Source organism: Sylvia atricapilla, chromosome 20, assembly GCF_009819655.1.
Source record: "Sylvia atricapilla isolate bSylAtr1 chromosome 20, bSylAtr1.pri, whole genome shotgun sequence".
Classification (NCBI taxonomy): domain Eukaryota; kingdom Metazoa; phylum Chordata; class Aves; order Passeriformes; family Sylviidae; genus Sylvia; species Sylvia atricapilla.
Genome location: NC_089159.1, coordinates 8,628,988 through 8,656,197, shown reverse-complemented (window position 1 = coordinate 8,656,197; position 27,210 = coordinate 8,628,988). Strand labels below are relative to the sequence as shown.

Sequence of the window (27,210 nt, the reverse complement as noted above, 5' to 3'; positions counted from 1 at the left end):
TTCACCTGATGCAACAGAGTAACTTATGCCATCTAAAGGTGATTTTAACCAATATTAACTGATAAAAAGGAAGAAAAGTTGCCTTACTTTATCAAGGAGCAGCACACAGCTCGGAGGGGCTGATGATGCTCCTGCCTGATGTTGTTGTTGACCATGACATCGAGCTCCTCGCGGGCAGCTCGGAGCTGGCTCTCGCTAACGCCGAAGCTCACGGACTCCCGAGCACAGTCCTCAATGTTGTGGGCTTCATCCAAAATGACTACCTGGCCTTTCAGCTTAATGTCCATCTGGAAAAGAAAGGTCTTGTCTAGTAAAGCAGAGTGAAAGACATGAGAAACAGCAGCTGACAGGATGCTGTTAAAAATGCATATTCTGTATCACAGTGTAAATGAAGCTTTTCAGGTTTTGAGTCCATTTCCATAAGCTAGAAAATATCCAAGAGGGGGTAAAACCCCAGGAGTTATTTTGTAGAGAGTATTTTGGACATGAACAGGATCTCAGCTGACCACAGAAACACAATATCCAGTGGGTAACTCCTTTTTAACTCAGCTCTTGGCCCTGCTCACCAATATACTTACACTGTCCCGGATCTGTGGGTCCAGGAGATAATTGTAGGGACAGAACACGATGTCTGCCCCCATCATGAGCTCCCTGGCTGCAAAATAGGGACAGGCACGAAGCTTCCTGCCCAGGCTCACCAGGTCCTCAATGTCCCAGGCCTGGCACACAGGCTGCAGGGCATGGTGCTCAGTGAGCTTGTGAACACCATGGTAATAAGAGCAGGACCTGCCCTGAAAGCAAAGAAGTACAGAGACTCAGTGGGTACAAGAAATAATGAAAACCAAGCAGGTTAAAATTTTCCTAAAGTCCTCCAATGTTCCATGCATTTGGCTGTTTCTTGGAGACATTTCTAACAGCTGCTTTTTATGCCAGACAATAACACCTCATGTCAGGTAAATCCATGTTTCTGAAATGTACATCCATAAGGGACACTTCTTTTTCCTTCATTTATAAACCCAGACATAATTTAAGTCTTATTGCAACATTAACCTGGCAGTCATAAATCTTACTCCTGTCACCGTAAGTTTTTGCAGTATTGCAACTGTGCATCAACATTTTCTAACAATTAATATTTAATTTTAATGTCACCAGGTGGCATTTAACCAACACAATATAAAGAAGTAAAAAAACGTTACTCACTGCAGCTGTTAAATCTGACTTTGTTTAATGAGTGCTCGTTTTCTCAAACAGAATTACTCACGTGTTTTCCTTCCAGCAATTCTACACACATTTCATTCCTGTTCCCACTGTTGGACACCACTGGATGGATACAGGTATAATCCCTGCTGGAAAGGATTGTCATGGGGACACAGGAATATGCTGTCCTCTTCAGCTCCCTGCTGATCTGGGTTATTTGTTTGTGTGTTCTTGTCCCAAAAAAAATTTTGGGAACACACGACTGATCTCCATTTTCTTTCTTCTTTGTGTGGCTGGGGTCTTTACCAGTTTCTTTCCCAGAAGAACAGGAACACTCAGTGCAAGGGCCAGGAGGCTGCAAAGCCAGACAAAAAGAATGATTCACAAAATCCCACTGTGAGATGAATGTGCTAAATCTGCTTTTGGTCTGGAAAGTGTCCCCTGGGATGGGCTGGGTCAGTCACCAGGGCTGCCCTTGGAGATGCAAAAAAGTTCCAAAATGTTAAAGTACCACATCCTTGTGCCTGGAAATCCCTAAAAAGCCCCACCCTTCCAGCAATCACAATTTTATCATAACCAAATCAAAGAATTATCAATCCAGTGGAATACTGACAGGTGAATAATGCAAATGAAGCTTGTCACATTGAAGCTTCAGCTCAGGACACTCCTGTTAAAAAGCAAGAATCCAAACCCTTTAAATGAAGAAAACTCGGAACAGACACTCAAATTAAAATAACTATTTTCCTTAAAGCAAGCAGAAGAACTTGCAGACAGTTCAGGAACTCTGTGTGCAGATAAAACAGACTACACCACACATTCTCCATTAGAAACATGTTTGCTGTGCCTTTCTGCCAAAGGCCATGGAGTAACCAGGAGAATAAAAGAAACATAGACAATAATTCTAAACAGAACCTAATCCTGTAAAATATTTGTTAAGAGCTTTTTTTTTTTTCTCCTTCCTGAGAAGCACCGTGTTTCAGAACATTAAATACTGGAACAACTGACATGAAATTGTCAAAATGAGCTTGAAGAGACACATAGGAAAGAAGGAACTCAAGTGTAACCATGTCCAAACACACCACTCATGAAAAATAACGAGTTCTGCCAGTGTCAGGGAGTTTGTCTTTGGGCTGCAGGTGGTGGTGCAGGTATCAACATGTAGCTGCCCAGTGCAGGACTCCTCCCTCCCCTGAACTGTAGCAGTCAGATTATCCATTCTAAACAAATGCTAAGTCATGCTGTGTGTTACACCACAATTCTGGGGATCAAGCTGTCTTCAGCTTCCACTCCAAGGAGAAGCAAGTTTGTGTTTCCCTCAGCCCCACTCAGCCTTGTCTGCCATTAAATATTACAATACATGATAGAAAGCATGTAAATGTAACCCTCTGGAGCTGCCACTCACTGGGATAAAAGGTTCACTGATGTGCCAAATAAACAGGCCTCAAAGCAGATAAAGTTACACCCATGCTGGAATTGTTACATTCCCCTCTCAGGTTGCCAGGAACAGCAGATTTCATTACCCTGTGCTGCCACATTAAATAGCCAGTTCCAAATATCCTGCCTCCTATATTGAATAATTACTTATTCACTGAAAGGATAAAAAGAGGAGTTATGAATGGGGCTCTTGTCACCAGGCAAGCAGGAAACAGCTGACATATGGTATATGTTACATACGTGCCATGCCCAGCTCTGTGCTCACACACAAAGCTTCAGTGCAAATGTTACCTGGATATTTCTATCAGTCAGCCTCTGCTCTGCTCCTGGAAATAATGAAAACCACATTACAAAGCTAAAAATTAATTGAACTGGAGCAGTGACTGTGTAGGGCCTGTAAGAACATGTCTATTTTTTAATTTTCATCCAAGTCAGATTGGGTTTTCAGAGGGAAATACACTAAGATGAGAGTTTACCACTAATATTTCACTGCTATGCTAAGCCATAAAAATAAAATAATAGAAAAATATTAGGACCCATCAGGCAGCTGTTTTGCAAGAGTTCTTAGAACAACAGAAAAATGCAGCTCAGATTAATTTATAAAAACATGAACAGAAGGTTCTCCTATGATGAGCTTAAAATACCAGATATTATTCTTTTCATAAAAAAGAAATAAAGTCTTCTTATGTGTGAGGCTTATAAATTACAGTGTTTTACAGGTGGGCTTAAAAGTTTGGTTTAAGAGGTTTGGAATTGGTATAATACTGGTATTAAGAAGCACTTTAGCCATTATTCCAGTACTAAAATGTTACCTTTAACTTTGAAAAAAGTTTTATGTTCAAAAAGCACTCAAACCCACAATATTGAGAAAGTTGTAAACTCAGGCTGATTTTATAGTAAGCAGTTAAGAAATAAAACTGCCTGCAGTAGTCACAGCATTTCTGAAAGCCACAGACACCATTAGCCCCAAATACATTAATAAATAAAGGACCTTTTTAGATGGTCCTTCATAATGAAGAAAAACTTTAGAAAACTGGTGAAAGCACAGTTTAAAAGTTGAGTTCTTCACTTTCGACATTACTCAAATGACTCAATTTGCACTTGAATCCTTAAAATACACCTTTAGATTTTATTAAAGGTGAATTATTTTAATTCTGTATTTCTCTAAGAAGAACCAACTGTGGATATCATATAGCAACACCTGATGTGGTGCTCCTCTCTCATTCCTACAGCAGAAAGGAAAAAAAACCTCCCCATGAACAAGGGGTTTCCTTGGCAGTGATGCCCCAAAGCACAAATTTTTACAACTCATACCACAGAGATACTGGTTAAGATGTAACAAAATTAGAAAATGTTTCCATTTATCTATGAAGGAATTAAGGCAGGAGGCTGAGTAGAAATAATTCATATTAAGACAACAGAATCGTATTTCTTAATACCCTCTGGCTTCAGAACTAAACCTCTTTTTAGCTGTTGGAATCTGAACGAGGGATTTCATTTGGAAGAGGGAAAAAAAAAAAATCCTCCTGTACTTTCTGCAGTGTTTAATGAGAAACACCCAGGAACAGATGCCACTAGAGATCAGATATCAGCCTATATGGACCTTAGGCTAATGCAGCTTGTTTGTACCTCTGTCAGGGCTAGATAAAACAGCCTATCACATCAATATTTATATAGCAAAAAACATGGAAGTCCGATTAAAAAAGGAATAATCAAGTCCACCAGCCTGTCCTGTGTGTAAAATAGAGCTAAACAAACACTGGGGCTGTGATCTTTGAAACACAAAGAGGTAAGAGGAGTTCTTCATATCTCCATCTACATTTCCCAGCTACAAAGGCACCCGAATGCTGCAGCAGTGAATGTCTCTTGTGTGAAATATCACACAAGCACAATCTAGGGGAGATATCAGCAGTGACATTAGCAGAGCTTTTCAGCTGCTCCTTTGGAGGCTCTCAGAAAGGGCAGCATTCTGCTGCTGCTGCAGCCTCTTGATTAAAGCACACAAAGCAGCTGTTTATCCTCCCCCAGTCACCAGCAGGTGAACCCGGTTCAATATTTATCACAGGCTTTCACAGATCACTGCTAACCAAGCAAACGTTTTAATTAAGCTGGAACTTGCTTCAAAGAGCTCATTCAAAACGTCAATCAGCAGGAAAAGGATCAGATACGGTGTCAGGTGAGAGCGTGTAATACAAATCCACAACTTTCTTCATCCCATCGTGGTAAATTAGCCCATTCTGGAGTCCAGACCCTGATTGTAACAGGCTGCCAGTCCCCTGGAATGTGTAACAGAAGTCACTCAAACCCCATTGTGCAGGTTGTAAGCAATATGTTAAACTGCAATGGGCTAGCACATTAAGACAGATTCTTTTCACAGTTGTTTTTTGATACCCCAAGTGTTTGTTACACTACTCTCCATTTACTGTTTACTTTCTTCCCCTGGTGGAAATGGGGATTCCTTAACGCAGCTGCCCCAGTTTCTCAGGCCATATGCTTTGACAGGAGTAATCAGGAGAGTACCCTGAGGGTACAATTTCCCCTTTAGACTCACTCTGGAACTTGCAGGAGCTAATAGCAGCAGGCAGAGATGGATTCCCAGGCTGTGGAGTGGGAACAGCCTCACTCACATCTGCAGGTGCTGTGATGCAGCAGGGCTGGGCAGCACCTCTGTGCTCTGACAACAACCAACCCACTCTCCCTCTTGGAGAATAAATAGGACTCGCTAAAAAATCTGCTTTAAGCAGAGGATTGAGCACTGTAAAACACAGGTTATTATTCAAAGGCAGGGCTGCCTCAGTGAACAAGACAATGCTGTTATCACATTAATACACTGTCCATGAAGCTCTGTTGGCTTCATTTCCTAAGCCAGGCTAGAAAAGCATTTTTACACCTCACAGCCTGTGCTGTGATGCTCTTCCTGCTCTAAACCAAATGCAGGTAAGGCTCAGAACAATTCATGAGAAATAAGGCTTTACCTTCTGCAATCTTCTTGAATCCAGACAAGTTCTTGTTCTACTAAGAGAAAAGTTGATCACAGCAAAATAATACCTCATTCTTTCATGCTTGAAAAGAAACTTAAGAGAGAAATAACCCTCCTTTCTTCTTAACTTTAACAGAAATAATCCCTTTTTTCTTAACTTCAACAGAAAAAAACTCTTTCTTTCTTCTTAGGTTACTTCTTTCTAAAGATGCAGCCAACAGTATACTGTTTAGTTTTCCATTTTCCTCTAGACAAGAAAATTCTAGAAGTTTTAAATCAAGTTTTTCATGTACCCACACTGAAGCACCAAAGGACGTTTTACAATCAGGAAGGTGGGAAGCTCTTTTTATTTGAAAATCAACAGCACACTCTGGTGGCCTTTGGATTTCAAGCTACCAACAGAAGCTCAGCGGCACAAAGCATTCCAAATCTTACTCAAAAATCTACAGAGCCTTCCAAAATTAATAGAAACTACCTCCCATCAAATGGCCTAGAATACAAATCCACTTTTGTTGAGAAAATATTTAGCTCCCAGTGTCTTACAGCAATCCTAGAGCCTTTGGTTTCCTTTGTGGTTACTACATCACTGACATCACCTGGCCTCACACTCAGCCCTCCACTGCCTCACATTTCTTCTTCTTCTGCTTTTGCTCCAACAAACATTCATGTTAAAATCTGTTTTCAAACAGGAAGAAATGCAGAAAATGCCTAACAAAGCTGCAGAAACAGGTGTAAATCTATATCTTAACTTCTGATGTGATACTTCAGCTACAGAAAGTGGAAATAAAAAACAAAACAGTGAGGAACCTTTGCATTAGCTGCAATGTTTGCTCAAACATCACTCAGCTGCATTTCATGCATAACCCCTTCACATAAAATATTGTTTAAAACTCTTCTTGAACTACCACTCCTGATGTAAAAGATACTACTGAATTACTCACTGTTTGAGGAGAAAAAGTAGCTGTTTTCATGCTTTTTTCAGAGTGAACAATCAGCTCTCCATTTTTTCTCTGATTATAAACTTCTAAAGCATCAACCAACTGCACTCCTTTTGCCAAGCAGTGACGTTTTCTGACCTGCTGGGGAAAGAAACAGTGTAAAAATGCACTGGGCACAGGGATGTGCTCACACTGGCACTCCAGGTCTTGTTTCAGCTTTTAGTAACTGGGCATCAACAGTTTAACCAAACCTAAGCCACACAAAAGTCAGCAGAGAAAGCTATAAAGTTTTAACTATAAAAGAATCTGTAGGTATTGCTGAGATTTTCTGCTTTGCTTTCTGAGTGTTACAAAACTTACAGAAATTACAATACCATCAAGTGGGAATAAATATATTTTGGGGCTATTACTTGTTTAAATGTGAAAGATTTTAGGACAGGGTAAAATGAACAATTTAGTGCAACAATGGACTCCCTGTAACAAGAATAAAAATGAATAAAACCCTGTCACTCTTAACTGTGACATGACTCAGTTATTCCCCACATCCTCCCCTTTGACATGAACTGGGAGTTGAGAGTTTGGTTGAACTACACCCAGATTTATCCCAGTGCCCATCAATCTGCTCACCTGCTGCTCTGTTTCTAAAGGACGAATCCTCTTCCTGTCCACTTGAAAATCATCTTTCTCACTGTCACAAAGGGATGACTTCTTTTTGGCAGACAGTTTTGAAGCTAGTGTTTCCTTTTCCTTACATTCTGTAATGAACAAAACAAAATAGAAGTCCATGACTAGGGATGCATTAAATAAGGATTACATAAACATTTTAAAATGTAATTACTAGAGAATACTATTAATAGATATGGAAATATATATTTTATATACCTATATTTACTAGCTATATAATTACTATATTAATATATAGTACTTAAGATAATAATTATTGTTTTATTAATATAATACACTATAAAATTATTGTATACTAATTAATATGTGATATATTATTAATATATAATGGGTATATAAATCAATGTATATCTAGTATATTAATTAATATAGAATGACTACAACAATTAATAAAGAACTACTATATTAATATCCATAATTTTAATAAATATATATGGAAATATAAATATTTCCTATCTAATATATATAGGAAACTGTGTTAGACAGTTAATTAATATATAATTATTATATTATTAATATATAATTACTATATAATTATATTTATATGTAATTACTATATTATATATATATATATATAATTACTATATTTTAATATATATAATTACTATAAATATACATGGAAATATAAACATTTTCTATCTAATATACATAGGAAACTGTGTTAGACATTTCTAGACCCATGAACCACTGGGCAGATCTCATGCAGGGCAGAACCATGTCTGGTATTATGATGGTAAAAGAAACATCCCTGGCTGGAAAGCTGCAGAATTTTCGATGCCTCCAGATGAAGTTACCTGTGTTTGTCAGGGGGCTTCCAGGATTTCTGGAAGCTGCTGTGTCAGGATTGCAGGCAGGAGGAGGAGCACTGGGAGTCCCACTGGTTGCAGCCCCGTTGCTCCTGGGCTGGGAGTGACACTTGCAGCGACAGGGTGGGGATGGCTCTGCCTTCCTGCCCTCCTTGTCACACGATGAGCTCGGCGCTGGTTTCTCTGGGGTAAAAAGTAATTTGTCCGTCATTAAAAACCACTCCAGACTGGGCAGGAGAGCCAGAGGTGCACAGCAGGGAAGATGGAAGGTCAGGCAGCAGTCAGGAGCTGCACCAGCCGTGGGCAGCCTCTGCAGAAGTGCAGTGCACAGAAAGGAAAACACCTCCCTCCTCCCAATCAACCCACGAGGATGTTCTCCCAAAGTTCCAGCAGCCACATTCCCTCAGGGGATCTGACCCCAGCTTAGCATCACTGCTCTGTGCTGCCATTAAGGCAAAGTGTCCAGTGCTGGACCCAGACCTGACCCCAAATGTTTAAATAAAAACCAATTAGTCATTTTCTAGTTTGTAATAAAACCTGTGCAGACACTAAGACACTCACCATACAAAGCCTGCTGCCACGACAATGCAGAACAAAGTAATGCCAAGCTTTTGCCACTTCCTGTGGGGCTCTCCAGCAAACAGTGCTGCCTGGTATTCAAGCCTTTAACAATCTTTAAAGAGAATAAAAGAAACAGAATGAACAGAAAACAAAGCAGATGTCTTTAGGTAATCTCAGCAATAATGTCCTAATGTCCAGACTAAACTTTTCCTGGCACATCTTAAGGCTGTGTCCTGCTGTCCTGTCACTGGGTAAAGGTTTTTAAAAATGTTTAAATATAAACGCAATAATTCATTTTGAAAAGTTCTCCAAAAGAAAAGAAAACTCACTGAAATACTATTATACATAATTAATCAGTTTAAACAATGTGTTTACTAAATCATTCCCCCCCTCAAAACTGGAACATCTGCACACAACTGTTCTTAGAGCACACCTAGACAAATAACCACATATTTACACCACATGGAACTTGTTCCTTGACATAAATGCTCCCAAATCCAAACTGCACTTCACCATCCCCTAATCAGGGCCCAGATATTCCACAGCACAGAGAACACTGAGTGGCTACAGCTGAAATCCTCAAGATGCTGCAAGCTCTGAGTTTAACGTGCCAGCTTTCTATTGGAAAGAGATTTTGGAGTTCCACATTTTTGGAATTTTGGAATTCCAAATACTGGAACAGACAAGCTCTTAGTCTGGCAAATGCCAGTAGAAATTGTACTCACAGCATTCATCATGGCCAGCTGGGAGGGGTAAGCCTTGCAGGGGAAGAGGATCTTCACCCCTCCAATTGTATATTCTGCCCTGTCTGAAGGCATGGCCAGTTTTTCTCCCGTTTAGTTCAGGTTTTAAAACTGCAATTAAAATATAGAATTAGTAACTCATGAAACCTCAAACAAATGCAGCACCAACTGAAAAGAAGAAGCTGTTCACCTGGTAACAGTTGAGGATGTTAACAGAACTGGGATACAGGAATTTATCCCACACATCATCATTTCAGACTTTGCCCTCATTACAAGCAAGAACAAGTTGCCACCAGCCAAAGAGTAACATCAGCAATTTAAATAAAAACACATGAGCTGCACACACCAGTTCAGATTCCATCAGTCAGACTGGAGATGGAACTCAAATCCATGCAGGAAAAAGTATTTTAGAATATTAAGTCACTAAAACCAGCCAGTTTTTTAACTCTAGAGGTCCATCAGCTTGAACTGCAAGAGGCCATAAACTACAAACACACAGGAGATTGTATATTTTGTAATACCAAAAGATAAAACTGGACAGTGACTTGAAAAATGAGATGTTTAAAAGCATCTCTCTTCCACAAGTAACACAAATAGTCAGGGGAAGAGGAGTATCACTAACTTTACTATTCTGTGATTATTACCTTGAATATCTCTGGATATTAAAAGCCAGAAAATTTCCCTGTGTTAAAAAGATGAAATTATTGAACTACAAATATTGAAGAGGCATAAATGGCTTTGAGAGACAATAGTTTTGAACAACACAGGGGTTTTCTTGCTCATACTTTTCCAGCACTGACAAAGTAAGAGAGCAACTTTCAACCAGCAGATTCCCTGGGACAAATCAACTCTGACCTGTGTCCTCATCTGACTTTTAATAATTAAACATATCCATCAAAAAGCACCAATACATGGCACGATTCAGTTTCACCGTCGAGCTTTCCACTAGGAAAAAGTAATTTAGCAAAAGGAGACGGCTGAGAGGAGTTTACATGCAACCCCTCCTTCCAAAAGGAAAGGCCACCTCGCTCCAAGGCTTTTCCCCAGCCCATTCTGGGAGGAGGACTCGCTTTAACGAGCACAGCTCCGAACTAAGTTTGGCCCTGAGGAGGTGGCAGGGCCGGCGACACCGCAGAGACCCTTCGTGGCGTGACCACATCCACCAGGAGCGCAGCGGGCGCTCCCCTCAGCCACATCTCCACCACCCGGGCAGAGCTGCTTTGCCTGCCGAGGGCAGGCGGCGCTCAGGAAGCAGCGGGGCCGCCCCAGCCCGGCCCACAGAGCAGCACCTGGCCGTTCAGTTCCTCTGTGTGCTCGGCGAGGCGGAGGCGCCGGCAGCCGCTTCCCCCGCGCCCCTCACGGCCCCGCACCTGCGGCCCCGCGGCCCCTCAGCGCCTTCCGTCCTTCCCGCCTCCGCCCCAGCCAATCAGCTGACAGGAAAGGGCCGCGCGCCGCCAATCAGCAAAGCGCACACTGGAATGCTCCCGCCTTTACCTCTGCGCGCCGGCAGCCAATCACAGGGCGCCTCGTTGGCTTCCGGGTTGTACGCGTTGCTAGGCAACCGAGCTTTTTGTGAAATACAATATTTGTTATTAGCCTTTATCATTATCATTATTATTAATAATATGTTTATTATTATATCACTTTATGTTTATTATGTTTTATAGTATTGTATAAGTATTACATCTTACTATTATTTACATCACTTTGGGTTTATATTTAATTATGTTTTATAATATACTATAAGTATTACGTGTTATTATTATTTGGTATCATTACCGCTATTGTTACTATAATATTATTATTGTCATTATCATCATGATTATCATCCTTGTTTTAAGCAGAGTGCACAGAAAACACTATGGAAAATTAACAGGTTTTGGCAAATTGGTGTCTTTTCACCACTCCTATTCTTGTCAGGTGTTTGTGCCCACAGGTGAAATTTGGGATGAACCTCAAAAACTGAGAAGCAAAACAGGCAACCCCCTTTGAACTTCAGTCAGACTGTCGTTGCTTTTTTTATTTAAATACCACTACAGCATATAAAATTACACTTGGAACTGAGGAGGAAAAAAAAATACATACATTTAGATTATTTACATCATTTACATCAAGATGACAAAAATACCCTGGGTAGGCAGATGGTGATGGGGCTGTTACAGCAGGAATCCTGGAACACAAACCCACAGGAGTTCCCCACATTTCCATGTGGGAATTGCAGCCTTCTACACAAACCAACCAACCCCAGCATGGAGCAGAAGGGATTTGGCCTTGGAATTGCTTTGGCATGGCTAAAACCTGTCCCTCCTTTTATTCCTCTGCACACTCACCCTCAGCATCCTTTTCTTTTTTAAATCTTACCCTGATGACAGCTCAAGATACCTCTGGACTTGTTTCTTCTAGTCTTTTTCATCTCTTTTTTTTAAGAAGTAAAAAACCACAAAACCATGTGAGCTGTATTTAAAAATCCCATTTATGTGGCTCATTTTTACTATCAGCACTTTTTTTTAAGAAGCTTTTAGACCAGTTTCCAACTCTCAGTGAAGGCTGGCTGATCTTTAAATTAACTTCCTGATCTCATGAACTGAAGCCTTGACCAACAGTTTGACACACAAATAAATTCTGTCATTTTCTTAGAACTCAGTGTGATGGTGCAGGGTTTTGACACCACTTTTTCAAGTATTCCTTGGAGTACTTTATTCCAACTTGCTCTGCAAGGCTCTGGAACAGCAGCTCATTTATCTCAGTCAAAGCACTTCAATCAAATTTTTCTCACTCATCATTTTGCTGTTTGCCCAATAAAATAAACATTCACTTTTTGGTGTTATAAAAACCCTTCCAGGTGTGTTGCTGTGTCACTTCAGGAGCTGAGCAAGCCCAAAAATCGCTGTTTTCCTGGAAAATACCCACTGATTTCATCAGAAGTTTTCACTGAAACAACCAAAATCCTATTGAAGGGATTTTCTTCTCAGCCATGACTGAAGCAATAAAAAATGTGGACTTTTGCTGCAGCTCCTCAGTCCACTTTCACAGCTTTTTTTTTCCAAATTTAGGCACCATAAAGAGAGGGAAAAGCTACAGCACAACTTCCCTGGATTGTTCTTTGTTTTTTTTTCCTAAATCCCACTGACACTCATGTTAATTATCTCCACGATGGTGTTTTCCACACACTGGCACAGCCGAACATCAGGGTCCAGGCTTGCAGTGTCCCTGGAGCAGCTTTTGCTGGAGGAATCTTTGCAGAGCCCTGAGAAATCGTGTGGCTTCTCCTTCAGCTGCTGGAGACCTGGAAATAAAGCAGGAGAAGCAAAGTACACCTACGTAAGTATTGAGAGCTGCTATTTTCCAGCCTTAACACAAATATGGATGTTATGAGATTGCAAAGCTGAGCCAGCACCATCCCAGGCTTCAGCACAGGTTATTTCCAGAGACCCCACAACGTTTCTGTCTCATTTTCCAGAGACCCCACAACGTGTCTGTCCCATTTTCCAGAGACCCCACTATGTTTTTGTCTCATTTTCCAGAGACCCCACTACGTTTCTGTCCCATTTTCCAGAGACCCCACTACGTTTCTGTCCCATTTTCCAGAGACCCCACTACGTTTCTGTCCCATTTTCCAGAGACCCCACTACGTTTCTGTCCCATTTTCCAGAGACCCCACAAGGTTTCTGTCCCATTTCCCTGGGGAAAAGTTCCCTTTGGGGAACCTTCTCAGGTCCTTGACTCACGGGTGATGATGGGGTCGAAGTCCCGTGTCTGTGTGGCCACATCAGAGGCACAAACTTGTCCAATCTGGATGAGCAGGGACATGATGTCCTCGTAGAGGGGAGGAAAGGCTTGGCAGAAGGACACCAGGCAAGGCAGGGTGGGCATGAAAAACGTGTAACGCTTGGACTGGGTCAGGACTGCCGAGAGAAGGGAAAATAAATTATTACAAAATCCAAAACAAGAACTGTTGCTCATTCTACAACAGCAATTAGACAGAGAAAACTGCATTCAGAGAAATCCTCCTGGCTGCCAGGGCAGGGGAGTTTGTGGTACCTGTGAGCAGGGTGCCCATGACATTGATGGCCAAACGAGCCACGCTGAGGGATTTGGGCAGGGCATACTGGATACACAGGTAGGACAGCAACTGGATGGCAAAGATCTGCCAAAAGAGACAAAAACAATCAAGTTACAGGATGTTTTACAGCTTCTACCCAAAGCCCTTCATCAAACTTAACAGTGAGTAAATATTCTGCTTTATCACAAAGGAAATTGAAGGCAAAGAAGTTTTAACAATAGCTGTTACAATTATTTTTCTGCTGGTATTAAGAAAAATAACCCACATATATTTTAATATAAATCAAAGTGTTTCAATATCTCCCCCAGACACTACTGCTCCAACATTAATGATGAGCAGTAAAGCAACACCCAATGTGGAACACAAGCCTGGCAGGAGATATTTTGGGCTGATATATTCCAGTTTTAACCTCAGTTGACCAGCAGTAACTTAATACTAGAAAGAATTAAATGAGAGCAACCACAAAGCTGGTTTGATGTAGAAACATGGAATCTTTAACCCAGCAAATTCCAGTTGCCCTCAATGCCAGGCCTTTAATTTAAGGTGAAAGTGCTACAAATATTAATGAACATTTGCCTGAATATCCCAGGCAAGTTAGAACAGGACATTTTCAGTGACTGTTTTATTCTCAGCCAGTATTCCATCAGGGTTAATACCCACAGTGCTCCTGCAGCCAGGTGAGTGCACAGTACCTGTTTTTCCAGTTCAGGCTGGGCAATGAGCTCAGGAATGAAATCCAGACAGATGTGCATGGATGGGATCCCAGCCACTGTCAGTGCCAGAAGTTCACATGGATAACCCTGTGGGATTAAGAAAATAGATGTGTCAATGTGTGTTTTAAAATTTCCGCTTCAACTAAGATTTGAAATTACACCAGTGTTAATGTTTTGTTTCAAAATGAATATATTTATAACTCCCTCTTGTTCAGAGTTTGCAGCAGGTCTGTAATGACAAGGCAACAAGAGGCAGGCTGGGTACAAACCTGGGGCCTGAATCAGTTCTTTATCCTCAATATTCAGTGATTTATTTGCATGGAAGCTCTCCCTCCACTCCCCAAAGGAAAGCAGACTGCAGTGACCTTTTCCTTCTGTGCCTTTCCTGTGTTCCAAATTTCACCATCAGCCCCAAGTTGCTCATTTCACAACTGCCCCATAATGACTTTTTTATCACTTAATCAGTTCCAGGTCAAGGCAAATTAACTCCTTGTAAAGAGTCTGCCATCTGGCAGGGAGCAATTTAATATGCATTAAAAACACGTTTGTATTTTAAAAATTGCTGATCTTTCCCCTCTTCTTTTTTTGAAGGTGCTCAGCTGCTTTTGCAGCTTCTCCTTCCATTCTAAAGAGACAAACTGGGCCCTAACAAAAAGGAAAGATATGGAGATATTTACATTTGAAGCCAAATTAGTTTTGAATAATGGGAATATTAATTTAGAAACCCAGCCAGAGTGAAGTAACCCACAAAAGAAGTGGAACAAGGTAATTAGGGCACAGAGGAGGGGTTGAATGAGGAGGAATGGGCAGAGTTTGGGTGCTGCCCTCTCAGCACAACCAAGACACCAAGCACTGAAACAGGGAGAAGAGTGAGCTCTACAAACTGGGGGAGACAGGAGGGAGAAGGGTGGGCTGGTATCACCTCTGAGGAGCACCCAGACAAAGCAGAACAGCTGCAGCAGGGCAAAGCAGACCTGGAAATGCACCAGTTTGACGATGTTGGGGTCAGCAATGTACATCTGGTGCAGCAGGCAGCAGATGAGGCACTGCACCTCCCTCAGGTTGCACAGCAAACTCTGCTCTTCCTCCTCCTCCTCTGCCTCAGCAGCTCCCTGAGGGCTTGGGGGGCTCTGCACATCCCTCAGTAAATCAGCACTGCTGCTCTGGCCCTTCTCCTCCTCTGTAGGTAAGCAGATCTCCAGCAGGATCTGCACAGCAGCACTGTCCTGGGGAGAAAAGCCACAGAAGATGCTTAAAAAAAAAAAACCAGTAAAATAAAGCAAATTAAATACAAAATAAGGATAATTTAAGATATAGAAGATTGTAACGTGATCAGGATTTCTACCTACAGATTTAAGTACAGAATGAAAAGGACTCAGCTCAAGAATCACAAATCCCGTAGAAGATTTGAAAAACTTCAACACTTCAACTCAATCAAGATGTAAAGAAAAAAAAAAGGCTAAATCTAACAAAATATAATCTCAGATAAAAAGAGTAAATTCAGTGGAATCTCAAATTGCTTCAAAATAAATATCCTTAAAGCATCCAGAGCAGACAAAATGTGCACAGGGCCATGTAATTCACAATATACATCACCCTGTCACTTAAATATAAAACTTCCTCTTAACTCAAAAATCCTATTATAATGGGAACTCCCTATGTGACATCTTTCCAGACAGAGGGATGAAGAGATGTCTGTGGAACAGGATTACTCAAGAATTTCCATAATGTCAAGCTGAGGAGGTGAACCAGCCTTCAGCCTCCCACTTTCCAGTGCTGGCTGCTTCTCTGAAACATCCTTCAGATGATCAGGCATGGCTCTGTCACATTTATTGATGCTTTGCTGCACCAAATCCAACCACAGAAACAGCCTCTGGATCACACAAGCATCAAGGCAAAAGGGCTGGTGAGCAGAATTCTTCTGTTCTGACAGAACCCCTATCAAAGCAGTAGATCAGCACAATGCTTCAGACCAGCAAAAAGAAAATATTTATCTATCTGAATACAGAGGTAGTCTTCTTTTCCATGGTAACAGAAGTTGGTAAAAAAAAAAAAAAAAAAAAAAAAAAAAAAAAAAAAAAGAAAGAATTGAAAAGATCTCATTTTTTAATTTCCTGTTTCTGCACTTCTCTTTCATCACTGTTCTTCCTCACATCATGGAACATCTATTTCTTCCCTCTTACCTGAGCAGCAAGCAAAGCATTTTTTAACTCTTCCCTTGTAACTTCTGGGGCCTCTGGACCCATTGCATTGTTTTGGGATGGCCGAATGTCCTGCTCTGCTGTTTCCTTCAGATGAGCATTGAGGTAAGCTTTGGAAGCAAGAAGATATCCATTCAGCATGTGCAAAATGATATCCATCAGAGGAGGACTCCTGAGGTGGGAATACAGCAAAACAAAGACATTTCAGTACCATGAACAAACTAAAAGCACTCCCAAAGGCATCACTGATATCTGGAGGAACCAATTTCCAAGTACTGCAAAGACTCCCTGGGGAAATGAAGCGAATCTGCCTCTGTCAGATCCATCAGCAGCACCCACTGGCACAAACTTGCCCAAAAGGATGGAATAACCTGGATGGAATTGCCTGTAGGAATAACCTACAGGCACAAGAGATAGAAAGATGTTACAGCTAAACTTCGCCCAGCAGCACCAGTGGCAGCAGCCATTTCCAACAGGAAATTTTCGTTTACCACAGATTCACACACCCAAATCCATGTGCAAATCCCAAAGGTTTGAAAACAAAGCTGGTCAGGGTAAAATGCTGAAATAGCAGGCCCAGCTCCACAGTCCTCAGGTGGAGCTCAACACAGACCCAACTACCAAGCTCCTGTCATTAGTCTGAAAAGATGTTTTGAGGTGCTGAAAGCTTTTACAAGTTTTCTGCTGGACACCTTTATGTCAAGCACTCACTGCGCAGCAGCACAGACACTCACCTGTAAACTCTCTGATCACACCTCAGCACAATCAGGGGGTCAATCATCAGATCATTCTGGGTGTATTTCTGCTGCCTCACTATTTTTGCTGAAGGCTGCAGGGCATTGACAGTCATCACCCACAACCTAAAATGAGAATATTTTTATGATTTAATAGAAAATTTGTATAAGAAAAGGGGGCTCCCTAAGCATTTGGTCATTTTTCTAGGCCTATCAAGTGGCAAAAACTCCATTTGTAGACCATTTGTAGATTTGAAGTCAACCAAGGTGCAGCTAACTTACACTCCCTGGACTTAGAGCGGTTTTCACTGCAGTAGAGCATTCACTTCACAAATAAATGGCATTTTCTTACCAGAGTTCCTGTTCCCTCAGTAATTCAGCACAAACAATGAACACTATAAAACCATACCCCTGTATTTTAAACTGAAGACCTCCTTTCTCCTAAGAACAAGAATCACCTTCTTTTTAAATGCAAAGGTTCAAAATGTCAACAAACTAAAACAAAACAAAACACCAGCAGCTCCAACACATTCTATTCAGTCTCCAATCTCCCAGATAAAGGCACTGTGTTACTACTTTTAACAGAAAACGTGGCCTCCCCCCTATGTGCACCAAGAAACCAAAGAGTATTTTGAGCCTTGATACCTTCTGGGCATGACAGTGTTCAGAACCATCCAGAGTTTATTGACAGCCTGCAGAATCCCCCGTGGGACTCCAGCTTCCAGCAGGAGATTCATGTTTGAGGTCAACACTTCTGCATAGGGGATCAATTCTCCAGCTGAGAGAAGGGTTAAATGTTCCAGGATCTGCATCAGCTGGGTGTGATTTCCAGGCAGCATGGAAAAGGCTGCAAAACAAAAACAGGATCTTGGTAAAACTGGACTTCTAAACTTCAGCATGCATTGAAGCATTCTGGTCACCCAAATGCAGTATAATCACACAGCTCCAAATCTCCTCTATTCCAACCCATTTGGAAAGAACTGACTTGGAACGAAGCTCTTTACCTTCCTGGAGCTGTTTGGGAGAGTGGTTCTTGGCCATGTTGGTGAGGAGCATCCTCCTGAGCAGGGCGTCGGTGCCGGTGATCTGCTCCTCGCAGATCCAGTCGTCCACGATGCACAGGTGAGGGTAGTTGGTGGCCAGGAGCCTCAGCAGGGCAGAGTGCAACCCTTGGGGACAGCAGGGACATTCACAGCTCGGCTCTGAGCAGCTGCACCTGTCACCTGAACACTTCTGTGCCTTTTATTTCAACCCCTGAACTGAGTCGCTGCCCAGCAGCTCAGTGAGGTGCACGGTCACAGCCCCATGCTCCAACTCCAACAGAGAGGAAAAGTTACCCTTTGGGAAGCAGCTCCTAAACTCAGCCTGGAACTGTCAACATTTTCAGTGATTCCTACCCTAAAACCTGCCCTAGGGAGGTAAGACCCACTCCAAAAGGAACTGCTTTCCTCACACTTTTACTGCGACTCTTACCTCTCCAATCTCAGTAGCTACTCCTGACAGATTTTAAAAACAATAAAAAGGAAAGCAAGCTATGAAAACAGCAACAGCCACTGAGCTGAGAACACTGAGCCTCCCTTTTTATGCACTTTAGACCTTCTCAGACCACTTAAGACATGTTTTTACCTCCCAGCTCCTGCTGCAGCCCCTGTGCCTGCCGGATGAGGTACTTGATTGGAATCTGATCCATCAGTGCTGAGGAGTAGGACTTGGGCTTTCTCTGCATTGCAGCTACAGGGAACAGGACAAAAACCACACGTAGCAGTTACAGCTAAAAACAAGTATTTCCCCAACTGGATCAGTAAGGAAAATGTAAAGAATTCATCTCTATATTATCCAGGTAAAATAAGAGAAAATATTAAGTAACTGTAATTGATTTTATAGTATTTCAGGCTTGCTTGAATAACTTGAAGAAAATAAACCTGTGAATGCTGGAAGTTTTGCACCTTAAAAAGGGCTGGTAAAACCACACACCAGGTATCAGCACTCAATTTTCACTGAAACTTAATTCCATCAATTATATACACAACAGTCTCTGAGTACTGATTTAAAGTCTCTATAGCACAGGTAAATGTGGGATCATTAAGTATTACCAACTATAAAATTGCAAACTCAAAGAAAAGTATGTGCATGTCTGATGACATAAATGAAGTCTTTGCTGTTATTCCATTCCTTAGATGCTCCTAAACATTTCTTGTAACTTGGACCTCTTTTAATCTGTAAAACAAATTACTCCACAGCTTTAGCAGGAACTTTATGCCCTGAATCTCTACAGCAACGTTTCATTTAATCCAAACTTCTGAAAGTTTTATGCTGTGCTTAAATCTGACAGAAGCATGTATTTTTCCCTTCTTTGCACCTAATTTTTGTGTTCATCTGTTTCCCCCTGATGGTCTCCAATTTACCTAGGATCTTTGTGTTGGCCAGCAGTGCCTCTTCATAGGACAGGACGTAGTAGAGGACGAGCAGCTGTGTGGTGATGCTGAAGCGTTGGGTGGGACGAGGATTTTCTCCCTGCACAGAAAACCACACACAAAGCTCAGGGGGTTTATGTTGAATATCTTGAGTACCAAGATTCACTTCAAAACACATTGACAGCAAGGAAGACAGGCAGTGAGACAGCAATTTTACAGGCAGTGAAAACAAAAAGTGACGCAGCTTAACACAAAAAATCCTGAACCGTGTCCACATCAAGTACAATAAAGATCCAAACAAGATGATTACCCCAGAGAGTCCCTGGAAAACATTGAGGATCTCCTGCTCTGTGACAGGCTGGTTGGTGGCCTCTGGGTTGGATTTAGATGCAGGAGTGAGGATGGAGTTAATGTAGACATCAATGAGGGGAAGCAGCTGAGGGTGCAGTGGGGTGGTGGTTTCACAGAGCTGCCGATAGATCCAGTCCTACAAGAGAACAGTGACACGAGCAGCTGGACCTTGTCTGCAAGTGCAACCCCTCTGAATAAAGGAGGCTTTCACTTTGGAAAGTGTCACATCACTTCTGAATTGCTCAGAATTCAAGCACTTCTGCACTTCAAGCACTTCATAAACTCTATCCTGGACCTTGATTCACAAATAGAACTTGTCGTGGCTGGAAAATCATTCTGACTACAATTAAGCACAGATGGGGGAGAGAGACTTATTATTTTTAACTTCATTAAGCTGTGGTCTCTGGATTACAGAGTTAAAAATGGGCACCCCATCTTAAAACACAGTTCATTCTTAAATTACATGGTAGGAAGGTACAAGATTCATCAAGAATTCTGCTCCTGTAAGTCAACCTCATCAGCACGCAGAATTACGAACAGAAATAAAACAAAGGTTTACCTTAATGGATACTTTGTGCTTGGTGAAGGAACGACTCTTTAAGAGCTGGTAAATGCAGTGAATAGGTAAAAAGCCAGTGATGTTGGCACTGAGGTTGCCTGTCACAGGCACACGGACAGCGTGGGCTGTAACCACCTGGAGGGAAGAGACAATGGACACAAAAACAAAAACACCACTCAGCACAAGGCACAAGGTGTTAAAGTCACACAGCCACAGCCCTGAGTGGCTTCTCCTCATTTCTGGGGAATACAAAGGGAAAGGGCAAAGGGGAGAAAAAAATCCATAGGTTGAAAATACCTGTTCAGTGAAAATCTCCTGTGTGAAGATTGTCTTCATTCTGCTGAGCGAGCTGGGCTTAATAACAATCTGAAATTCAGGAGAAAGCACTTGGAATTGCAAGTTCTGTCTTTCTTATAACTAAGGACTGCAAATTTATTTTATAAACTGGTAACTTTTAGCTTTTTAAAACTTGTCTGTTTTCCTGGTCAACTTCCCAGTCAACTGACATCTGTATCAAATGTCAAACAGAAATATTTTCCAATGTCACAAGTTTATCATTCCACGTCTTCCTCGTCCTAAAAACTCCCTTCCCAGCTTTTACATCTGGTGAGACACAGTTTCACAACAGCAAACTGTTGGCAAATCTCCTTTGGCAATTCAGTGAAATTAATTTTTACATATATAGATATTTCTCTTAACTATTTAAAATAAAAACTTTGCAGCTCAATTTGGAAACTAGTTCAGTTAGTCTTCTAAAAAGATCATTTCTTGGAAATAATGATTTCAACAAGGCAGCACTTTTTGAAGATACTTTATCATCACATTCCTCTGTATCAAGAGCTATGTACATTTTAATGTTCCTCCAGAGGAATTATTGCACATTTTTCAGTTTATATTTACTTCAGGTATATTAGCAAAACCAAAGTTCGTTTTTATCAAAAGTGAACTAAATACCAAAGTAACAAAACCCAGTAAAAAAGCTGATTTTAACAGACAAATGTACAGGCCAGAAATAGTTTAGGATTCACCTTCATTCCCAAGGTGGAGCAGACCAAATCAATGATGGCACTGAGCTGGTTGCTGTGGAAATACATGGCCACCAAGAGAAGCATCTCTCCAAAGGAAGCAGACACACCAGAAATGCTGAGGATAACAAAGAGGAAGAAATACAGGACATAAGTAAATAGGACATAAATAAATGTGAGATTACTGGAATCACAAAGAAATCCAGCCTGCTCTCACCTTTCAAAGTAAGCTTCTTCCTTTATCATCCAGCTGAGCCACATCACCATGAGCTGCTCCTGTTCTGGGGTGCTGCACAAAGAAAATCCATAATAGATCTTTTTCCCAAAAAAACAGTGCTAGTCTCATTTGCAGAAAAGCCAGTATTTGAGGACTCTTACACCAGGAGACTTTTTGTCACTTTCAGTTTACCATCCAACTGCTGATAAGCAGTGATACCTGGCACAAAGGTCAGTCCAACTGTCAGGCAACTTCCTTTTTGGAATGCACCCAAGAGAAAGCTACACCCCTGAATTACCTGCACTGCCTCTCCCTCAGGAATTCAGCCAGGAGTTTGTTCCATGGAAAAGTGAACTAGTCAGGCCTACTTCAGTCTTCAAAAAACCACTCACATTAAGTTCATGCTCACCTCTGAAAAGACTTGCTACAAAACAGGAGTGAAATATCCATCCACTCACCACAGAGTGAGACAAATCCCTTCCATCAACATACAGAGATTTTACAAAGAATGAGGAAAAAAAACCCTCTGCAGCTCTGGGAAGAAGAGCATTGCCTTAATGGTTCTAAAACAGATCTTCCAAAGCTCCTCCTGTCCTGAGAGTACCTGACCAGGGTGGAGAAGGCCAGGAGCATGCAGAAGGACAGGGACACGAAGCGGACACCGGCCGGGGTCGCGGGAGGGCGGCTCGTCATCAGCTGCAGGAGCTGCTCAGCCTCCTCATCCGTGGGCCTGAGCAGGACAGAGAACACAGCAAAGCTGGGGGGTTAACAGGGAACACATCTCCAGTCTCTCACAATGCCCAAAGATTGAGTTTTCCCTGTTATTCAATCCATCAAGGTGGCAATTTGCTCTGAACTTAAGGACATAAAAGTCTCTGTGAAGAGACAACAGTGAGAAAACTTCCCCAGGATATAATCTTGCCTATTAGTACAAACTACACAAATTAAAACTAATAATGCATAAAGATGCTACATTAGGACTCTCTAAAAAAGTGAAAGCAAAGGAATAGAAATTCAAAAGCCATACAATGTATGTTGCTAGAAGAGAAAATAGCTGATAACTCCACACACTGCTCCAACCACGAGGGTTTAGAGTTCTGTTAACAAGCCTCATTTTGCAGCAACAGAGGACTGAAATTGGTGAGTCCTGCCTCAAGCTTTGAGGCATTAAGCCAGAAGTGCCCAAAGCCCTCACCCTCTGCAGAAATGGCCATGAACAACACCCCAGAGCACGAGAAGGTTCCTTACTTGAGGCCAGCAATGCCCATCAGAGCACAGTAGAGCCTCAGCAGGGCGCTGGCCTTCACCACGTGCTCCTCCTTCAGCCCAGAGTACACGGACACGTTGGGCTCTGTGTCAGCATCAGCCTCCTCCACAATGTGCGTGCTGCGCACCGTGGGCAGGATCCCCATCAGCTCCAGCAGCAGCTGCCTCCTCATCTGCCACAGCACTGAGCTGATGTTGTCCTTTTTTCTCTGTGCAAGAGGTCAAAAGGTGAGAACAATGTCAAATTCAGCCCGTTGAAACTGTTTTATATAAAAGTTTCCACAGTCAAAGGAAGAGGGTTATTGTTTTTAAATATAGTTTTCAGTTCCAAGCTTTAACTAAGTCACCTGAGCAAGATGCATCTTCCCACTGTGAACACTAAGAATGAACATATTTATCAGGGAGATATTACAAATCTCTAACTCTCTGGTTTCCATGCCCAAAAACCTCTCAGGGGAGCAACCAAATAGCTGCTGCTTTCAGGGACATGATTTATACAGCCCCATAAGAGGAGGTTCCCTTGTAAAGGTCTTGGTTGCATCCAAGACATGCAACAGGATTTATGTGCATTCAGACAAATCTGCAGCACGCATCCAGAAGAGTTACAGCAAGCTACAAGAATATTTCTTTCAAAGCAGAATCCTCAAGGATTTTCCTACCTGTTGGCCATTTCGGATGAAAGTTCCAAACCAGGTCCGAACCTTTGCATTTGTCCCAAGCAGCAAACCACTCACAAAACACACCAGGTCACTCACTCCATCATCGGGGGATTCGTTCTTGGTGTGATCCAAGGTCAAAGCCACACCGAGACCCGGCAGGTGACACTCTTCCACCTGGATAAAAACACTCAGGCTCAGCGATCTTGGCTGGGTTTGAAGCTTCGGGAAGGCTCTGAACGGTGTCTCTCCTGACAGACTCACCACCATGCCCCGGACCCTCAGGGCTTGGGAAGGGTTCATCTTGCAGAGGTGCCGAAGAGCTTCAGTCCTGCGCCGGCCTCCGACGCTCTCCTCGTCCTGCCGCTCGCCGTTCTTAATCAAACCCCTGCAGACTGAAGATCCAAGAGCAGCCCTCAGGAAACCTGTCCCCTTCCCCACACATCAGGTGCCCCAAAGGAATGGACAAGAACTGTCAGCAGGGATAGATGAGGCTCCTAGCCCCAGTCAGCCTTTGTAACAGTGACCTACAGAGGAAAAGCTGTGACACACACACACACACAGAGCCAGCCTGGCCTGCAATCAGCCTGCACAAAATGGCAATCAACATGCTCAGGGGGCAGCAGCCAGCACTGCAAACCTGTATAACTCTGTGGCTTAGCCCAGGATTAACCACACTGCTAGAAATCACTTCAAAAGCTGGAGAAGAAGCTGTAGCTCACCCTCGTTGAAGCTGTCAGGGACATTGGCCACCAGAAGGCAAAGGAACCAGGCTCCGTTCTTAACATGCAGCAGAGCTTCAGCCACGTCCACTATTGGTAACAGTGATGGCAGCTCTGGATGGAAAGAGGGTGTTAGAAGTCACAGTGCTTCACTGGGAAACAAAACCCCTGTTTCCAGGAGCTGCACAGCTTAGATCAACCCAACAGCTCCCAAAGTTGTTTTGTTATGCTCATGAAAGGTCAGAAAATGCCATAAATACAGAAATACCACACCTGCTTGCAAAATGCAGAGAACATCTGCTGCCTCCTCCAGGTAAACAGGACTCTCAAAGAGCTCAGAAGATTTGAGGAAAAATTCACCATTTGATTCTGACACCTGCAAGACAACACTTATCATCAGTGAACAGGTTTTATGAAGCAATTTGTCTAAATGGCCTTTAAATTCAGCATGCTTAATAGATTAAAAACTGCCAAAAACATAAATCTATCAACACAGAACAAGCAGGAAAAGTTTGTAGAATAAGAAATATTTACTGCTGGAAATACTTCAACACAGATGGCATCACTGCCTCTTTTCAGAAGAAAGAAAAACAATCCACTGACATTATAAATTTACACAAGGAAAATAAAATGGTGAGCAAGGAAATGGGGGAAGAGAAATATGATGGCTAATACCACACTGCAAAGAATGGGATGGAGAAAAGTCATCAGTTCATTTCCAAATTATTTCTCCACTGACAGATCACCAAATCACATTTTGTTTAGAGTCTCTATAACATCACCAAAGACCTCCTCTAAGAAGTCACAAGGAGTTTAAGCACAAGCCACTGTTCAATCAGACTGAGACTCTGAATCTTGATAAAGCAGGTAAGGACTGGAGAGGAGTGCTCACACCAGCAGCAGCACCAGAAACAGAACCAATGCGTCAGCCAGTCCAGAGGGCAACCTAAACCCCACAAATATCCTCCTGTGGGGAAGTTCACCTTGTTCATAATGGCCAGTAACTCGCTCAGCACCAGCCGGAGCCGCCGAGGAGAGTCACTGTGCTCAAACTCCAGCGTCAGCCCGTGCTGCAGCTGTGACACCAAGATGCTTTCTCCACTGCCGCCTCCCAGCTTGTGCCTGGCACACAATTCAAAACAACAAGTATTAAACGTTTGTGCAAAGACAGAAAGGCTCCCGGTTAAAGGACGGCAGCAGCTCTCTACGGATCTCTTCTACCCCGCCAAAGATCTGTAAAGACTTTTAACTGCAGTACAGGAAAGTTAATTCAGTACATCACAAAAGTTTCAAGCGCTTCTATTCCCCAGAATAGGCGGGAGTCAGGAAAGAGCGTCCACCGGAGCTGTCCCCACATCCCACAGAGCCAGCCCAGCCCTTCCCTGCCCGGGAATCCCACACCCTCGGCCGGGCACGGCGGGGAACAGATCCTCAGGACACCCAACTGAACCCCAGGGCTTTCCTAGGAGATTATCAAGGGACATGAGTTGGCCGGCTCCGTCCGGCACTTAAAAAACAGCGGCTCCGAATGGAACAGCTGGAAAAGCCACACAGCGCTTCCGCCACGGATCTCCGCTCTCTGCCTTACCGGAGCTGCTGCTCCTTGCTGGCATCCTGCTCCAGCGCGTGGAAGTCCACGGACAGCAGCGCCACGATGGAGTTGACCGCCTCAACGCCCGAGAGCAGCCGCAGGATCAGCTTCTTGTCCTGCGCCCAGCTCTGGCTCTGGTCGGCGGGCGCGCACAGCGCCATGCGCACCAGGCAGGGCAGCAGCAGCCGCAGCTCGGGGTCGCTGAGCGCGGCCAGGCGCACCACGTCCACCTTCTGCATGGCCTCGAAGGCGTAGGGGCTGACGAACTGCAGCGCCGAGCACTCGGACATGGCGGCGGCAGCGGCGCCCTCACGGCCCCGCGCCCACCCGCCGCCGCCGCCACTACCGGGGGAAACGGGAAGTGACGTCACGGTGGGAGGGGCGAAGGGCGGGAGACGCTGAGGGGAGGCAAGGGAGAGGCGGGAAAAGCTGAGGGGAGGGAAAGGCTGAGGGGCACGGCCCTGCCCGCCCCCTCAATAAACCCACAGCACAATCAAGGCTTCATGAATAATTTATTCCATCTGAATTTTTTTTTTTTTTAAAAAGTATAAACCTTTTTTTTTTTTTTTTCCTTCTTCTTCTTCATTTCCTCGATCACAATTTGTACAACTCAGTGTTTATGGCATTCGGCAGAAATAGTGTTTGTTCCTTAAATCGGTTTTTTGTTTCTGTGTTCTGTCACGATAAAGACGAGGGCGGCTCGGCTGAGGGCACACGGCGGCGGCCATGTGAGACTGCTGGGCACATCCACCCGTGCCAGAGGCGTGTGGGAGCACTCCCTGACCTGTCCAGCCATGACAGAGTGGCATTGAAGCAGCTCCTGGACCTGTGCAGCCGTGCCAGAGAGGCGTTGGAGCAGCTCCATGATGTGTCCAGCTGAGCTGTTGGAATGGCTTCCCAGTGCATCCAGCCATGCCAGGATGTGGAGCAGCTCCATGGTGCGTCCAGCCGTGCCGTGAAGGTGTGGCAGCAGCTCCCTGCTGTGTCCAGCCGTGCCGTGAAGGTGTGGCAGCAGCTCCATGGTGCGTCCAGCCGTGCCGTGAAGGTGTGGCAGCAGCTCCATGGTGTGTCCAGCCGTGCCACCAAGGTGTGGGAGCAGCTCCATGGTGTGTCCAGCCATAGCAGCAGAGTGTGGGAGCAGATCCATGGTGTGTCCAGCCGTGCCATCCAGGTGTGGGAGCAGCTCCGTGGTGTGTCCAGCCGTGCCACCAAGGTGTGGGAGCAGCTCCCTGCTGTGTCCAGCCATAGCAGCAGAGTGTGGGAGCAGCTCCATGGTGTGTCCAGCCGTGCCATCCAGGTGTGGGAGCAGCTCCGTGGTGTGTCCAGCCGTGCCATCCAGGTGTGGGAGCAGCTCC

General features: G+C 43.4%; 2 protein-coding genes across 2 annotated transcripts in view; both read right to left on the bottom strand.

Annotated features, from left to right (window-relative positions):
• The window catches only part of BRIP1 (BRCA1 interacting helicase 1), a 47,318-nt gene extending 37,291 nt beyond the window's left edge, over positions 1-10,027 (bottom strand). Inside the window, exons 1-9 of the mRNA XM_066333510.1 lie at positions 9,988-10,027; positions 9,326-9,454; positions 8,601-8,712; positions 8,028-8,222; positions 7,177-7,304; positions 6,553-6,687; positions 1,262-1,552; positions 579-791; positions 88-287 (exon numbers count right to left, since the gene is read on the bottom strand). Of these exons, the coding sequence (XP_066189607.1) occupies positions 88-287; positions 579-791; positions 1,262-1,552; positions 6,553-6,687; positions 7,177-7,304; positions 8,028-8,222; positions 8,601-8,712; positions 9,326-9,418 (1,367 nt within the window). The 5' untranslated portion in view covers positions 9,419-9,454; positions 9,988-10,027. The remainder of the gene's footprint in view (positions 1-87; positions 288-578; positions 792-1,261; positions 1,553-6,552; positions 6,688-7,176; positions 7,305-8,027; positions 8,223-8,600; positions 8,713-9,325; positions 9,455-9,987) is intronic.
• Positions 10,028-11,330: 1,303 nt separating this feature from the next.
• On the bottom strand, positions 11,331-26,433 carry INTS2 (integrator complex subunit 2). The gene is made up of 24 exons (XM_066333508.1): positions 25,853-26,433; positions 25,248-25,386; positions 24,538-24,640; positions 24,265-24,378; positions 23,807-23,937; positions 23,546-23,719; positions 22,869-23,095; positions 22,225-22,350; positions 21,621-21,692; positions 21,407-21,521; positions 20,676-20,744; positions 20,379-20,513; positions 19,779-19,955; positions 19,460-19,568; positions 18,681-18,785; positions 18,059-18,223; positions 17,700-17,901; positions 17,055-17,180; positions 16,303-16,492; positions 15,094-15,345; positions 14,099-14,206; positions 13,385-13,490; positions 13,072-13,248; positions 11,331-12,629 (listed from the first exon to the last, which is right to left on the bottom strand). Exons 1-24 carry the CDS (start codon positions 26,143-26,145, stop codon positions 12,460-12,462), a joined length of 3,585 nt encoding a protein of 1,194 aa, XP_066189605.1. The 5' UTR covers positions 26,146-26,433; the 3' UTR covers positions 11,331-12,459.
• Between the last annotated feature and the right edge of the window lie 777 nt (positions 26,434-27,210).

What these genes read in the sequence shown, in the direction of transcription:
- INTS2 (XM_066333508.1), bottom strand. Translation starts at nt 26,145, where the DNA reads ATGTCCGAGTGCTCGGCGCTGCAGTTCGTCAGCCCCTACGCCTTCGAG. An exon ending in TACTGGCCATTATGAACAAG is followed by an intron (nt 24,641 to 25,247) that starts GTGAACTTCCCC and finishes GTTGTCTTGCAG; the next exon opens with GTGTCAGAATCAAATGGTGA. An exon ending in GGCCAACACAAAGATCCTAG is followed by an intron (nt 18,786 to 19,459) that starts GTAAATTGGAGA and finishes TGTTCCCTGTAG; the next exon opens with CTGCAATGCAGAGAAAGCCC.